Source organism: Symsagittifera roscoffensis, chromosome 1, assembly GCF_963678635.1.
Source record: "Symsagittifera roscoffensis chromosome 1, txSymRosc1.1, whole genome shotgun sequence".
Lineage (NCBI taxonomy): Eukaryota > Metazoa > Xenacoelomorpha > Acoela > Convolutidae > Symsagittifera > Symsagittifera roscoffensis.
Genome location: NC_087062.1, coordinates 32,122,135 through 32,139,905, shown reverse-complemented (window position 1 = coordinate 32,139,905; position 17,771 = coordinate 32,122,135). Strand labels below are relative to the sequence as shown.

Below are 17,771 nucleotides of genomic sequence, written 5' to 3'. Positions count from 1 at the left end.
TATCTATATGCCTCAAATCAACAAAAGTTATTGAAAAAATTATAGCGAAAAAATTATAACGAAAAAAAAAATGATTTTCATTGTGTCATTAAATGGGAAAAAAGTCATACAACTCCATTCTCATATATTCTGTAAGTACATGGAATTTAATGACCAGCAGTTTTCCAAAGCATGGAGTTGTATGATCAAAGTTGTTTGTTATTCTCGGTATTTGAAAGAAGATTCTGTTACCATTGTTGTTTCTGCGATTGAGCCGAGAGATAATACATGGATGGGTAACTCACGTCCACAGGGTCTCCTAAACATCGCAATTTAAATTAACCAAATTTCGAAAAAAAAATGGAACCGAATTCTTGGTTTTCGAGGGCAAAGAAAAATAAATAGTGCTTACGAGTTAAATAAATAATAATAAAAATAATATACAGTGTCCGCTCCAACTGTAAATACGAACTCTGTAAATGAAGTTGTTTCGATTTTTTGTTGCATTAGCTCTAAAAATGATTCACTACTTTCAACGCTTATACAAATACAATTAGGTAAACATAGCAACTTCAAATGCACATTAGGAGAAGCTCGGAAGATGCGGAACCATGATAAAATACTATTTTCTAAAACTTTTTAGTGCTATCAGTTGTTCTCACCGTTGAAGTTGGGTCTGATTCTCCCGTCATACCCCACCAGCAGATTGTCCAAAAGCTGCGTAAGTTTGTTCTCGTCTGGGTTGACTGCTTTTCTAAATAATAAATACCAATAAACATTCTGAAAGGAAGGAAACAATCAAACATTTTAGCTCGATGAGCAGTTTTGTTAAAATTAAATTCAGATTTAAAACTCCCAAGCTCAGAAGAAAAATAATTCTTGCTTATGAAAAATAACTGATATTTCCAATCTGAACAGACCACAATTTTTTTGCTGTCCCTATACTGTATCTCGTTGATGAAAAAGTTTCGCAGAAGTTTTTTCGAGCTATTTTTTTAGTGGTATCAAAAATTAAAAAAAATTCGAACTTTTTAGTTTGAGCAACCAAAATGAGTTTTTCAACTTCAGTATGATTAAATCTAATGACATAAAACGTTTGACGACTCTGATATCAGAGATCTATTCAATCAGAGCTGGATTAAGAGTGGGATGGGCAGACGCTTTTTATCTCAGATGTTCGCCCCCTGACCTCCCTAAGGCAGTAATTTACGACATCCAACATTAGTTAACACAAAGCAAAAATGTTCAATTTGATTTTTTTTCTAAGGCGTTTTTGGCGCTGAAATATAAAATTTTTAAGGAAAGAGCGCGCACAGCAAAAACGGAATTTTGTAGCCAAAAAGTTCTAAATTGCCTAAAAATGTCGCTTCTTGCCTGTTTTTTGAGTACGCGTGCAGAACTATTTTTCCAAAATAGTATTTTGAAAAAGTTTTGTGTGAGCTCGACAAAACAGTTTGATTGAACTAAAACTGTTGTTTTTACCCTCTAGATAAAGTCTAAGACCCGTGCCTATTTAAAATGCATCAATTTTAATCACACGATGGCAGATTTCGAAGCAATTGTTCTCGACAGCGAGAGGGCTATTCCAAACCATTTTATCAGGAGAGAAGCAAGACTACTCGTAGCAAAGCAAAACTCTCAATGCTCTGACTGGTTTACAAGATCTGGGAAAGTTTTTATTACAAAAATTAAAAAAACTGATATAATGGCAACAAAAGAAGAATAAAAGGCTCTTTTCCAGTTTCCCCTCTTTCAAAATACCGAGTTTTATTTTTGTTTCACGTGTTATTATGGCTAAATGCGTGATGTTACAATGTAAAGTATGAAGAACAAAATCTGTTCACAGTTGACGATTTGTTCACCACGCCAAGTTTCATTGCATTATGACAACGTTAAATAAACATTTCAAAGTTGATTTTGAAAGTGGTGGGGTGGGGGGGGGGGGGGGGGACTGAAAAAGAACCGAATAAAACTTTGCAATTTTTTCAGATTTTTCAAAAGATTTTCCCCACACAAGGTGTGAAGTACAAAACTAATTATTTTGCTTTGGCAACTTTAAAATAAATTCAAATAGCTAAAACTATTTTGAAGCAGATTCTGAGCCAAAATAAGTTATGCGGATTCCACCCAAAAAGCTAAAAAGCTAGTCCCTTTTTGATAGTTTCTCAAGCCGAACAAAAGTGGGAGTGTACAAATTTCAATGTTTGATTATAATTTTACTAATAATAATAATTTATTTTTAAATTGATATGTTATAATCAAAGATCGTTTTATTTATAATTTGATGAAGCACCAATTTGGGACATCATCAGATCTTTCGATCTGTCGAGGGACGTCTCCTAGTTTCAGGCTTGAAAATACAATGATTAACAACTCCTCACCTGGTACTGTATAGAAGCTCCCCATTGGGTTTGAGTCTCAGCAGTTTGTTATCGGTGGTGATCTGATGGAAGTTGGCCGCCTTCTCGTTGATGATGAAGGTGTCCGGGCACCCACAGTTTCTTCAGGAACGAGGGCGTCAGACTCACTGACGTGTTGTACTCTGTGAACTGTAGTCGGGGGTCCACCCACATCTGACGCAGGAAAATGGTCGCCTTGTAGTCCTGATTTATAACAAAAAAATAACAAACCTAACATAGATTCACCGGATCCGACTAACAATTTTTTTTCACGCTGAAAGTAATTTTTTGATATTTGATTTTGTAAATTTTGTTGTTTCACATTCGGCGGAGAATCTTGCTTATAGTTTCATATCATGCAAACTATTTTCAAGTTTTTATAAGCATGTCATAAGTCCCTATTGAGCTATCTTCACGATCGCGCGATCACGAGAATGGGGGTGGGGGAGATATTGCTCAATTGACCCGGTTGACAAAATAAGTTCACTTCTCATAACATTAGTCAGCATGACAAGGTGATTAAAAAATATTTGTAATTGATAAAATTAAGGATGTTTTTTTTCCAACTGTTTCCCTTAACTATTCTTCCATCCAGCTCACTTCTATCAAGGCTTGATTGCTCAATTTGAGTCCCTGTCGAATATGATGATCTGTATGTATTTCCTCAATGTATTTCATTGATTATGCTACTGAGTTCAAACTCAAATTCAAAAAAGTCAAGAACACATGAACTCTCCCAATCATAAATTTTCCGAAATACAAACTTTCCAGAATTGTCTACAACACAAGCTGTTTTTGAGAAAATATCAATTTTTTCCCGTCAAATATAGGCATATACTGGCAAAAACCCTCAGCATTTTTGATCCAATTAGGATAACGAAGCAGTACTAAAGATAGCGAGGAGGTCGAATTTCACACGAAGTCCCAGAGAAACCTGTAACGAACTTAGGGACAGCCCCTCAAGAGCTCAAATGTCTAACTGCCCAATAGTTAGTTAACTTTGCTACTATTTTAAGACATCCATTTTTGACTGTCGGATCAAAAGAAGCTTTCGGTGACAAAAATAATTGGTTTGAGTGGCTTAATTTAAATGATCACTTTAAGTCTAAACTGGAGTAGACCAGATCATCAAAATGCAAAGTGGTCTGACTAGACATCAGCCGAAGAGGATGCAAGAAAAAGATCCGGGCCGTCTTGCTGAGAATACGATTTTTTTTATTTTTTTTTATACCTGGGATCCGAGTAATTGGAAACAAATGGTAGGAAAGTATGACGGGAAAAACTAACTGCGCAATTCTATCAACCTAAACTTAGTTGAGTTGAAAAAAATCTGTCGTATGACCTAAATGAAAAAAAAACAGACTGTCCTATCGGCACAATTCTGGCACACTAGCAACTCTGGATCAGTCAATCAGTTCTTGCTTATATCGAAAGACGAGTCTCCAAATTTTTAAATGTTGTAGCAGATACTCGGCAAAGTTTTGCGGCGGAAATTTCTATTAAATTTTCTCCCAAGACAACAGATACAAAAGATTTTCAACAAGCTGGTAGTTCACTAAAACGATCTATCAGTGAACCGATAGCGAGCGGACCAGATGACTAAAGCGAAATTGTACAAAAACTGTTTCATTAACTAATTAACAGCATTAATCAAAGACTCGGATTTGCCCACTTTATCTCATTTTTTTTGCAAAGCCAAATTTCTATAGATTTTTGAAAACGCATTTGAAATAATAATTATTATGTAATTGTTCCGACTTTCGATACAAAAGTAACTGAATATTTGTGCTCGGGGTGGGGTTTTTTCTTCAGACAAATTTTGACCTTTTAACTAGCCATTTTTGACCATTTTTTTTTCTTCATACAAATTTCGACTTCTTAACTAGCCTTTTTAACTAGCCGTTTTATTTCCTTGATTTTTTTAATGTTATTGCTGCTCCATTAACCTTAAAAGGCAGTCGGAACTTTCAGGGCTTCGCCCTGATACGAGCAGTCTTGTTCGATTTTCTGATCTAGTAAATTGCTCGTCAACAGTTGCAAATTTAGATGTTCGCTTCTAAATGCCAAAAAAATGCCAAAAGTATACCATTTCGGTGCAGAAAACAAAAGTTTCTCAAATTTTGGAAACGAAAACGCTAAAAGGGGACCCATTCTGTTCTCAAGTGAATATAACAATGCTACAATTAACTTGTGATATACCTAAAAATTTTGGCTGAAATGTTTGATTTTATCGTTGCTTTGAATTATAGGCTAGTTTTATAAGGTTGTTAAGTTGAAACTTTCTGTCTTACATTTTTGAGCCGACCCTTGAATATAGAAGAGAGCATTAAGCAAACAGATGTTTGAGAAATTCAAATTTGTTTTAACTTAGCGGAAAAAACATTACTGCCGAAAAACACATTTTTGTCGCCAAAAACGCAGTTCTTTCCTCCGAGGTTTAGCTGAAATATGCCAAAAAATACTCGTTCTGCTTGCAATCCTTTTAATAAATCAAAAAGACTGCTTATATCAGGGCAAATCCTTGAGTATTCCGAAGGCCATCTAATTGGTCTCGGATATTTTTTGCTGAAACAAATTTAGCAAAACTATGATTTTTATGCTGATAATTTTAAAAATAACATTACGAGGCCAAAATGTACATTCTGTGCATTGCAAGTGGATTCCGCAAAAGACGAAAAACATTGCTACTTTTCTTTGACCTTCTTTGCTGTTTTCAATTCGACAAACAAATACCTAAAAGACTCTTCCGCTCAAAGTTGCTGCAAAAACTTGCGAGTTTGGGAAATCCTTAACGATATTTGCAGAATCCAGAACAATTTGTGAAATCTTCGAACAAATAAAAATGCATGTTTATATTTAAACTGAGCTGATGTGGAATCCGCAAATTTTAAGTGGAATCTGCAAACTGTAAGTGGAATCCGCATTTTGTTATGTGTATATATGTAGTAGCGTATAAAGTTATATCTTTTAATTACTAGGTGGTAACGAGAAAAATTCAATCTCCAATACGAAATTACTACATTGATCAATTACCTGTTGAAGTTCCTAACTTTCAATCTCAATTTCTGTCATAGGCCCACCTTCAGTATTTGGGATTGAATGCTTTGAATTATAGGCTAGTTTTATAAGGTTGTTAAGTTGAAACTTTCTGTCTTACATTTTTGAGCCGACCCATAATTATAGAAGAGAGCATTAAGGAAACAGATGTTTGAGAAATTCGAATTTGTTTTAACTTAGTGGAAAAAACATTACTGCCGAAAAACACATTTTTGTCGCCAAAAACGCAGTTCTTTCCTCCGAGGTTCAGCTGAAATATGCCAAAAAATACTCGTTCTTCTTGCAATCCTTTTAATAAATCAACAAGACTGCTTATATCAGGGCAAATCCTTGAGTATTCCGATGGCCATCTAATTGGTCTCGGAAATTTTTTGCTGAAACAAATTTAGCAAAACTATAATTTTTATGCTGATAATATTAAAAATAACATTACGAGGCCTAAATGTACATTCTGTGCATTGCAAGTGGATTCCGCAAAAGACCAAAAACATTGCTACTTTTCTTTGACCTTCTTTGCTGTTTTAAATTCGACAAACAAATACCTAAAAGACTCTACCGTTCAAAATTGCTGCAAAAACATGCGAGTGTGGGAATCCTTAACAATATTTGCAGAATCCAGAACAATTTGTGAAATCTTCGAACAAATAAAAGGGCATGTTTATAGTTAAATTGAGCTGTTGTGGAATCCGCAACTTTTAAGTGGAATCCGCAAAAGTAAGTGAAATCCGCATTTTGTTATGTGTATATGTGTAGTAGCATATAAAGTTATATCTTTTAAATACTAGGTGGTAACGAGAAAAATTCAATCTCCAATACGAAATTACTACATTGATCAGCTACCTGTTGAAGTTCCTAGCGTTCAATCTCAATTTCTGTCAAAGACCCACCTTCAGTATTTTGGATTGATCGAATGAATCCCATATATTGACCTAATTTGGCGATATGCTGTGCATCGTTTTTCTAAACACTCCCAACCCAATGACTCCAAATAATGAATTTATTCCATATTTTTTCCATATTGTTCCAGAATTTGGGATTCCATCAATCCCAAATACTGACCAGTATTTGGGATCGATGAAACCCCAATTACTGACATAAATTGGCAACATGCTGTGCGTCGTTTTTCTAAACACTCTCAACCCAATGACTCAAAATAATGAATTTATTCGGTGCTGTGTTTCCAAAATTATGATCCCAAAAATTGTTTTCTGAGATATGTATCACAGATACTAAAAGATGACATCCACCGATTTAGTTAACCAATGTTTTAAAGTTTGTTTGTGGATTCCGTTTTTAATGGGTTGCTAAAGATAAGAAATCCAGCTCTAGCTTTTAATTGTTCATATGCAAAATCAGTAATAAATAAAGTTCGGATTCCACTTCTAGTTTTCGGATTCCACTTACAATTGCGGAATCCAATTATAGTTGCGGAATCCAGAACAACTAGTTATATTTACTTGTTGCGGATTCCATGACACAATAAATGTGCTGACAAAAATTACGTTACAGTAATTTGTACGCGGAATCCATGGAAATTTAATAAGTGGAAACCACTTACATTTTGGAACATGTTTAAAGATTACTTTCTCGAATCCAGGAACATACAGACAAAAAATTGAGCGCCTATTCAGTGCACAGTTTGGCCTCGTAATGTAAGTTAAAAAACCAATTAGCTGCCTCAATTCAATTTGGAACAATTTTGAAGAATGAGATAATAAAACAAGCAATTTTAGACAGAATCATGCGTCATGCCAGTTTATTAAAGTGGTGTGCACGCTCGGCTGGCCCGATGCAGATCAAGATATCAATACTCCGAGGGATCAGAGTTTTGTAAAAGTGGTCTGAATAAAAAAAACCACCCGAGCAAATATATTCCTCGTTTTCTTCGAAAGTCGGAACAACACAACACAAAATTTCTTGTTGCTTAAAAAACCTTGCAGTACTTGGTTTTCCAAACTGATCGTTGAAGAATTACTAAATAATTCATGATTGTGAAATCTGGGCTCTAGGCCAGAAGAGTAAAAAATAATGCAAGATTTACATTCCAAGTTTATCAGAGCAGTTACAGGATCACGATCTCAGATCCGACAAAATAATCTGAAAAAGTTCGGAGGAGTTCTAATGGATATGAAAGTCAAGGATCAACCAGAGAACAAAATTTTGCATATTAATTATGCTAATGGGATATTTCTATATTTGTATCCCTCAATTTTCCTTTTGACCGTATAAAATTGTGAACTGTTAGTTAGTGTTTATAGTGAATATGTTGAATTGTGCGAAGGCATGTAAAGCAGCAAGAGGTTAAACTGAAGTGAACCACATGAAACGAAGAAAAATAATTGCCCAACGTTTTCTTGGTGTTATCCATTGCTCAAAGAGGACACATTTATGGTTAGGCCTCATATCTATATGCCTCAAATCAACAAAAGTGATTGAAAAAATTATAGCGAAAAAATTATAACGAAAAAAATGCTTCTCATTGTGTCATTAAATGGGAAAAAACTATTTATCATACAACTCCATTCTCATACATTTTGTAAGTACATGGAATTTAATGACCAGCAGTTTTCCATAGCATGGAGTTGTATGATCAAAGTTTTTTGTTATTCTCGGTATTTGAAAGAAGATTCTGTTACCATTGTTGTTTCTGCGATTGAGCCGAGAGATAATACATGGATGGACAACTCCACGTCCACAGGGTCTCCTAAACATCGCAATTTAAATTAACCAAATCTCGAAAAAAAATGGCACCGAATTCTTTGTTTTCGAGGGCAAAGAAAAATAAATAGTGCTCACGAGTTAGAAAAAAAATAATATACAGTGTCCGCTCCAACTGTAAATACGTATTCTGTACATGAAGTTGTTTCGATTTTTTGTTGCATTAGCTCTAAAAATGATTCACTACTTTCAACGCTTATACAATTGCAATTAGGTAAACATAGCAACTTCAAATGCACATTAGGAGAAGCTCGGAAGATGCGGAACGATGATAAAATACTATTTTCTAAAACTTTTTAGTGCTATCAGTTGTTCTCACCGTTGAAGTTGGGTCTAATTCTCCCGTCATACCCCACCAGCAGATTGTCCAAAAACTGCGTAAGTTTGTCCTCGTCTGGGTTGACTGCTTTTCTAAATAAAAAATACCAATAAACATTCTGAAAGGATGGAAACGATGAGCAGTTTTGTTAAAATTAAATTCAGATTTAAAAAAAACTCCCAAGCTCAGAAGAAAAATAATTCTTGCTTGTGAAAAATAACTGATATTTCCAATCTGAACAGACCTCAATTTTTTGGCTGTCCCTATACTGTATCTCGTTGATTAAAACGTTTCGCAGAAGTTTTCTCGAGCTATTCTTTTAGTGGTATCAAAAATTGAATTCGAACTTTTTAGTTTGAGCAACCAAAATGAGTTTTTCCACTTCCGTATGATTAAATCTAATGACATAAAACTTTTGACGACTCTGATATCAGAGATCTATTCAATCAGAGCTGGATTAAGAGTGGGAAGGGCAGACGCTTTTTATCTCAGATGTTCGCCCTCTGACCTCCCTAAGGGTCCCTTCTTTGGCAGTAATTTACGACATCCAACATTAGTTAACACAAAGCAAAAATGTTTGATTTGATATTTTTCCTAAGGCGTTTTTGGCGCTGAAATATAATATTTTTAAGGAAAGAGCGCGCACAGTTAAAACGGAATTTTGTAGTCAAAAACTTCTAAATTGCCTAAGAATGCCGCTTCTTGCCTGTTTTTTGAGTACGCCTGCAGAACTTTTTTTTTTCAAAATAGGATTTTCAAAAAGTTTTGTGTGAGCTTTACCAAACAGTTTGATTGAACTAAAACTGTTGTTTTTACCCTCTAGATAAAGTCTAAGACCCGTGCCTATTTAAAATGCATCAATTTTAATCACACGATGGCAGATTTAGAAGCAATTGTTCTCGACAGCGAGAGGGCTATTCCAAAGCATTTTACCAGAAGAGAAGCAAGACTGCTCGTAGCAGAGCAAAACTCTCAATGCTCTGACTGGCTTTCAAGATCTGGGAAAATTTTTATTAAAAAAATTAAAAAACTGATATAATGGAAACAAAAGAAGAATAAAAGGCTCTTTTCCAGTTTCCCCCCTTTCAAAATACCGAGTTTTATTTTTGTTTCACGTGTTAATATGGCTAAATGCGTGATGTTACGATGTAAAGTATGAAGAACAAAATCTGTTCACAATTGACGATTTGTTCACCACGCCAAGTTTCATTGCATTATGGGGGGAACTAGAAAAGAACCGAATAAAACTTTGCTATTTTTTCAGATTTTTCAAAAGATTTTCCCCACACAAGGTGTGAAGTACAAAATTAATTATTTCGCTTTTGCAACTTAAAAATAAATTCAAATAGCTAAAACTATTTTGAAGCAGATTCTGAGCCAAAATAATTTGTCGCTTCCGCGTAATTAGCACGTGTTAATATATCGCGCGTTAATTGTCCCAATTTGCAAAAAGATCACATGTGAAATGATTTTATATTTGAGCTCAAGAAATCAATAGCCTTCAAATGATAATTAAAAATTGCCTTCAAGAAAGGCTAGTTAAATTGTAGAAATTTTTTTGTCTGGAAAAAACCTGGAAAAAAAAAATCATTTAGGATATTATCGACTTGGCACCACAACTTCTTGTTTTACCTGAAAACAGGCTCCAAAAACTGGAAAACCAAATTGTTTCTCTCAATATGTGTTTGAACAAATTGCACACTTCCAAAAAAATTTTATTTCTCAATTTTTTTTCAATTTTTTGCAATCTTGGCGAGTACGAAATTCAACTAACAAAATTTCAACATCACTTAGATAATTTTCATTTTGAGATTAATCTTTTTCTCATCTTTATTAGTTTTTCCTTTTCCTACAAAAAAAAACAATGATATTAAGAAAAAATTTTCAAACCTTTTTCAGATGTTTTTTTTTTCAGTTTTTGCAAAACAAGTCGAGCATAAGATGTGCTTACTACCCGGAACTTATAAAAAAAGAGCTTTAGAACGTCCCTAATCTCTAACAATTGGAAAAAAAAACAAATAACTTTCGAAAAGTGTGATGGAGATGTTTTGAGTTTATTTCACTGCAACTGGCTCCATGGTTTTTTGTTTTGAACATTCTGGACATTCAAACGAACTATTGCGTAGAGTTGATGAGATATTAAGTTCCTCCAGAAAACTTTTATGGTTTAATTATGTTGTCGTATTGAAGCCCTTCTGAATTGGGTTTTGAGAAGAAGTAACTAAAATGAGAAGGAGAAGGAAACAAAAATCTCAGTGTCGAGAATAAATGGTCTGAAAGCTTCCGCTTTTCAGAATAATTTAATCAGATGATTGACAAACAAAGACTATTTTTCCACTCAATTTGCCATTTTAAAGCCAGCTATTGTTATACCTAGTTTCTAGTAGCTTACCAAACCTACTAACCAAAAGAACCAAAGCTTTGCACAAGAAAACTTCAGAAAAAGGCTCTAAAAATGTTGTAGCTTTCTACTCCATTTCCAAAGCAACGGCTATTTTTGAATCTTGTACAAAACTCACAAGCTGGAAAACGGGTCTTAACCAGTGATAATATCAATATTTCGCAAATATGCTTCAAAAACTTTTCAACTATTATTTTTAAAAAAAGTTTTGAGCTCATACACTGCAAGCAAAAAATTCTAATTGGCTCGATTTCAATTTTTTATTTTGTTGATTGGAACTGAATTCTTTTTGTTAAAGGCTGCATAAATTGATGGTTTAAAATATTACGGCTGAAGTTTTTGACTACAGTTTACATTGTCTGGATGAGAAAACCACGCCGAGCTCAAAAAATTCAATCGTGCAACAAACAAGACTGCTCGTATCAGGGCGAGGCCTCGTGGTTTCCGACTACCTTTTAAAATTTTGGGAGCAGTAGTAACATGAAAAATTAAATGTAAAACAGAACAAGACTGCTCGTATCAGGGCGAAGCCCTGAATGTTCCGACTGCCTTTTAAGGTTTATGGAGCAGCAGTAATAGCATAAAAAAATTAAATGAAATAAAATAAAATGAAACTTTTTTTTTCTAAAATTTGAAGTTTTTTTTATGAAAATCATCCCCCCACACGCCATATAAAGTACAAAAAGATAGATTTAGCTCCTTGTAACAAACCAATTAAGGCAAATAAGCTTCTTTCAACCAATTTGGAACGATTTATAAGACGGATTAAATCTCCGCTTACGCGTTAATAGCGCGAATTATATCGCGCGTTAATTGTCCCAAATTGCTCAAAATGACCAAAATGGCAATCTTTAAACCCTCATAACTCCACGAAAAATGATCACAGGTGAAATATCTTTTCAAATTTAAGCTCAGGACAACAATATCTTTTGAATGATATAAAAAAATTCCGTCAAAAATGGCTAGTTAAAAAGTCAAATTTTGTCTGAAGAAAAAAAACCCACCCCGAGCACAAATATTCCGTTACTTTCGTACCGAAAGTCGGAACAAAAATATTTTTTTTTAATTTAAAATTTTTGCGAAAATCATCCGCCCACGCGCCATATTAAGTACAATGTGATAGATTTCGCAACTAGTAACACATCAATTATGGCAAATAAGCTTCTTTCAACCGATTTGGAACGATTTCTAGTACGTATTTACTCTCCGCTTTCCGTGTTGATAGCGCGAAATATATCGCGCATTAATTGTCCCTAATTGGCCAAAATGGCCAAAATGGCCAAAATGGCAATCTTTAAAAACTCATAAATAGATGTGACTTTGGCATGCAATGAACGCTTGCTCCGCTTCGTTCGGCTCTGCTTGCAATTGACAGTGGTGCTACAGTGTGCATGAATAAGTAATTTCTAGTTTCAATAATCCCAAATTGATGAGAGTTTAAACGTTTTAGTTCTCGATTTTAGTTCACAATTTAAAAAATAAGAGCTCTGTCAATGTTTGCATGCTGAAAATCTCAAAACAAAACTATTGAAAGCATTCTTGGTAGAGCTACTAGATCAGTAATTTTTTCTCCAGAGTAAAAAATATTTGAACTTGTGTGATTTTTAAAAGTGGCAGCATGGGCAATTTCGGTAAATGGGATATGCTAGCATGGTATTTTTTGTCATGGGAGATTTTTCGATGTTATTTTTTGTCGTGGCGCCGAATTTTTTTTCACACAAGTAGACCTACAGAATAACCAGAAACAAGTAACTGTCCAGGAACAGTTAAATTACTCTCGGGCTTTTTCCTATATTCATGTATGCTCGAAGCTCTTATTTGTTTTTCCATAAAACCAGGGGCAAAAAAATGTTATTTATCCAATTTTAGCTTGATTTTTGTTGACGATTTTGATTTTCTGATCTCTCCTAAGACTGCAAAAAAAGAACCTATTTTGCTTCAGGTAAATTTTAAAAAATGTTCTAAAGTTGCCTTTATAGAAAACCAAATTCTTGTCTTGTATAACATCTGCAAATTCCATGCTTAACGAACTGGCTTGTGTCGCTTAGGTTTTCTTGTTTGGTTTTCAGAAAAGTGACAATTCAATGTAACATGTAATTGATATAAGCCTTTATTTCACAATTGGATGTGAACCATATTAGTCATGTGGTGAAATGCAGATTTTTAGTTTCTGCAGGTAAACAATTTTGTAAAATCGAGGGGATCCTAGACTCAATAACTGAGAGTTCTTCCAGGAGAGGCTTTTTCCCTCTTTGAACTCAGCTGTCAGATAAATTCAAACAGTAAAGACTTTCAACAAAGTTGTTAAAATACTGTGAAATAGAAATTTGTCAGCCTGCTGCTAAACAAAGACTTTAAGCCTAACTTAAGACGAAAACGCTCAACTATTTAATTTGCTCTATTAAGTTTTATTTCTCCCTTACGGAGCTTGACAGTTTCAAATTTTCAAAATAGTTCATTTGCGAAAAGGTGACACATCCCATTCGAACAACTTCGTTTCTTAGGAAGAGGTAGCAGGTTCGAATCCCGCTAGTGACCAAAACTTTTCCCTTATAAAATAAAATAGTTGCCGCTATCCAATACGTCTTGAAAAAAATGGCTCCGCCTTTTGGCTTTGTGACGAAATCCAGTTCATCCTTTTAAGCCCGAGGCAGCGCCCAAAACCAATATACTTTTCGAATCAGGTAGTATAGCTTCAAGCTCATTAGTTTAATCTGCACCCTTGGACAAAAAAGCATGCCCTGTCAAAACCAACGCAAAGGCCACTTCATTCATTTTTTGCATTCGCCCTTCTTGGTAGAAGGTAACTTCAAAAGAAGCTGCAGATTATAAAACCAAGTGCAACTTAATCAACTCTGGCTAGTCTGGATATTAACTTTCATCTGCCCAAATCTCCTCAATAAGACAATGTTAAATTGAACCCATCTTTGTTCCAATTCTATTGCAGTGACATGTCCAGTCCTTCCAGTAGAAAATATTAGCAGTTTAAGGAAAATTTGGAAGGTAAAATGAGACTGTTGATTTTATGTGATGAAAAATGCTTTCGGTTGGGGTAAAAATAGCTTCAAAGGCCTGAACTAAAAACTGTTCACAGTCAAAAAGCGCCGCGAGGGAGGCGAACAGAAGTTTTTATAACCCTTCTTTATTAAAGCTCAGTTCTAGACTCATTTACTTGTATAATTAAAATTCAAAAAATAATGCCTTTAATTCCGACCTAAATTAACAACGTCATCTTCCAAGATGGTGATTTAGACATCAAGGGTAGATTCTGTCTGCGTCGAAAAAGAGATTCTGGCAGAATTAACTTGAAATCTCCCAGAAAAGAGCAGTGCTTTTTCAAGTAAACCAATTCATAGATTTTGTTTCGTTCTGGCGACACCAAAGATATTCCACTCATAGATGGGTTGGGCTTATCGTGTCAATAATTTTGAAAGAAACTGAGCTACAATTTTACTTCTAACATCAGGCTAGCCTCTGCCACGGGCTTAATAGGTCCGAATTTCTGACCAATATTTGTAGAAAATCGTAAAACGAGGAGCGATGAAAAATTGGCTCTTTCTTAGACACGAGCAAGGGATCTTCAAATAAATCAAAATGGGGGAAAATTTAGCTGAAATACCTCAGGCTATTGGCTGCTGTCAGTCTGGAGTCTGAACTGATTTAGTCTTGCTTTTTGTCTAGCTGCAAGTAGCCTTCAGTTTATTTGTTAATTAAAACTTTTCTGACATGAAAAACTACCAAAAATTATCTTTGAGACATTATTCGAGCGTTTTCGAATGAAAACAGGACTGCTCGTATCAGGGCGAAGCCCTGAAAATTCCGACTGCCTTTTAAGGTTTATGGAGCAGTAATAACATTAAAAAAATAATTTTAATAAAGTAAAATGAAATTTTTTTTTCTAAAATTTGAATTTTTTTTTTTGAAAATCATCCCCCCACACGCCATATAAAGTACAAAAGGATAAATTTTGCTCCTTGTAACAAATCAATTATGGCAAATCAGCTTCTTTCAACCAATTTGGAACGATTTCTACGACGGATTAAATCTCCGCTTACGCATTAATCGTGCGAATTAGATCGCACGTTAATTGTCCCAAATTGTGCAAAATGGTAATCGTTAAACCCCCATAACTTTACGAAAACTGATCACAGGTGAAATATCTTTTCAGTTTTAAGCTCAAGACAACAATACTTTTTGAAGGCTTTTTAAAAAATATTCCGTCAAAAATCGCTAGTTAAAAAGTCGAATTTTGTCTGAAGAAAAAAAAACCCACCCCGAGCACAAATATTTGGTTACTTTCGTATCGAAAGTCGGAACAATAAACTTAATTTAGAAACAGTAACAGTTTTAAGCATTCCTGCAATTGTCTTAAGAGCTTCTGTTGCAATGCCAAATAAAAACTGGAAGAAAAAACATGTAACCCGTTGCTTCGGAAGGAGCACAAAATGTCCGATTAAAGAACATATTTTCATAGAAAAACTCATGAGTTAGGATGGATCTCTAACTCATAGAGTAATTTCGGATAGGGTACACCGTCTGCTCGTCACGCTATCTTATTTTCGGCCGGATAGATTCGTGCAACTTCTTAGTCTAATACCGATCCTAATCTTACTCTTATATCTACTAGTCTCAGGGTGTTTAACTAGTCTCTGCTAGGCTCAATAGATCTAGAGTATACTGGCTTATGCGAGTTAGTTCCAGAGTGAGAACAACTGTATTCTAAGTTTAATTCAAATTGCTCTGGTGTTGAAACTACAAGTAGTTTCAACACTTACAAATAAGTTGGTTGTTAGTTTGATGGAGTATGATTGGTTAGTATTTAATATTTCATAGAGATAAAATATCATAATAATAACCAATGAAAAATACTAGTTTAGATCTATCTGGTTGCACCAATCCGGGGTTTAGAGAGTTTTCTTTTTTTCTATGTAGTTTTGTAGTGTAGGATGGAAGATGGTGTTTTTCTTTAGAGGTTGCGAGCATATTCTTTTTTCTGGTTTGGAAGAAGAGATGTTATCACGATAGTTTTGGGAGATCATATTATGATTTCTGATTGGTTGTGATGAGTGTTGATCTGGTTGATTTTAGAGAATAGGAATGGTCTAATCACATTCCAGAGTGTCGTGTAGTTTGACTTTGGATGCAGTGCCTGGTGACTTGGATCTGTACGTATACTTGAACATCGAGATGGCCCTTGTTCTGTTGCAATGGGTTTCCTTTGCTGCGATGCCAAGTCGTACTTTAAATCCGTTGAGTGTAGTGACTGTAGGCACAAATCGGGTGTATTTTGCCATTCCGTAGTTGGAGTGTGATTGGGTTGTCAAATTTCTTGCTGCTCGTCTTTGGGCTGTATGTAATCTATATACTGCATTGTATTATTTACATATACAAATCTTTGTTAATTCTGTTTTTAGTTATGATCTTGCATTAATTTTTATCGCAAAAGCGTTCTTCTTTAGTTCGGTTATTTTTGAGAGAATAATATATCCAGTTGTAAGATTGTTTTGATCCGGTTTGGGTACCGTGCGTTTTCCTTTCTTAGTCATGCTGTTAGGTTGTGGTTTGTGGTGTTTAGTAAGCTTGCGTTGGTTAGTTTGGAATATTATATAATTCCTTTCCAACCGGTTTAAAGGAAAAACTGAAATGTTAAAATTGGTTAGAGTTATTATCAGTGAAAGTTAAAAGTTAAATTCACTAATTTAAACAAATCTTTGTGGGCGAGCAATGCGAATTTGGATAGAATTTATGGGCGAGTGAAAATTTAAAACTACAAAGAAGCGTCTTTGAAAAGGTTAGTACTGCTTTAATTTTTTAGGAAACTTTTATTAATTTACTACTTTGAAATTATTAATTTCACAGCTTCATTTGGGGGGTTGAAATTATCAATTTATTTTCATTTTAAGAATATTTACTGCATATGGGAAAGAGTTCATATATCAATTTAGTGCTATTTTGGGGGTAAATTTTACTGCTTCATTTACTGTAATTGGTTCATCTTAATTTATTATTTCAGAAAAAAGTTTTCTATTTTTGGTTTCGTTTTTCTTTTTTGTAGATGATTGATGATCGTAACTGGGAAGACTAAAGAAAAAGAGAAAACATTTATTAAGAATGGTTAGTTTTGTTTCGAATTTAATAGAATAATTTTTTTAATTCGTACTTACCTTATTCGTCGGGGAAGAATCCATAGGAAAAAACGTCGTGGATTTTTTCTGATGATGTTATTAGTTTAGCTAGTAAGCGAATGATGTATTTAGTTTGGTGAAGTGGCCAAAACAATTAGAGTGTGGTCTGGTTATTTATTGGTTTTTTGACAAGTAGTTTCGGTTTAAGTAATTTTTGGTGAGGGGAAAGTCGGAGGGCTATTAAGGGACTTCCTAGTTTTATTTTTGTTTTTTGGATGATCGAGGGTATTTGAGAGTTATTTGTACTTTAGGCTAAACGATCATGTCGATTTTGTTCTTTAGGCTACTTTATTATTTTTGCTTGAGGGTAACTAGAGGTCTAAGCTGGGACAATATTGTTGATTTTTGTTCTAGTTGATAGGGGAGGGTCGTAATATTGAGGTTTTGTTTATTTCAGTTGTCAAATTTGAGCGGATTGCTTATTTTTGACCTGGAGGTCTTAAAATTATAGTTAGAGATACGCTTGAAGGTTATTATTTGTCGGCTAAAGAAGTCGTGTCAAAAATGGGGTGATGATTCGGAAAGGTTCTTATTGGCTGAAATTGAACTAGTTTGTTCTAGTGCTTTCCAGCATGAATTTTGAGAAAATGTTTGGTCCATAAAAATATCTTCAAGAGGGGAAAATGTTAACTGATTTAAAGTGGTTTTGAAATTCAACTTTCTTTAATATTTTAGATTGCGAGATGAATGTTTTGTAATCTTTTCGTGGCTGA

The 17,771-nt window shown here is 34.5% G+C and overlaps 1 protein-coding gene across 2 annotated transcripts in view; it reads right to left on the bottom strand.

The window, feature by feature from the left end:
* LOC134842909 (glycine receptor subunit alphaZ1-like) overlaps window positions 1-17,771 on the bottom strand; it is a 61,804-nt gene that overhangs the window by 24,317 nt on the left and 19,716 nt on the right. The window contains exons 2-3 of one of the 2 annotated variants that reach the window (XM_063859441.1): window positions 8,473-8,564; window positions 8,072-8,139 (exon numbers count right to left, since the gene is read on the bottom strand). In XM_063859441.1, the coding sequence (XP_063715511.1) occupies window positions 8,072-8,139; window positions 8,473-8,564 (160 nt within the window). Of the gene's footprint in view, window positions 1-231; window positions 292-8,071; window positions 8,140-8,472; window positions 8,565-17,771 lie in introns of those variants that run through there. The other variant, XM_063859448.1, reaches the window with a different exon arrangement.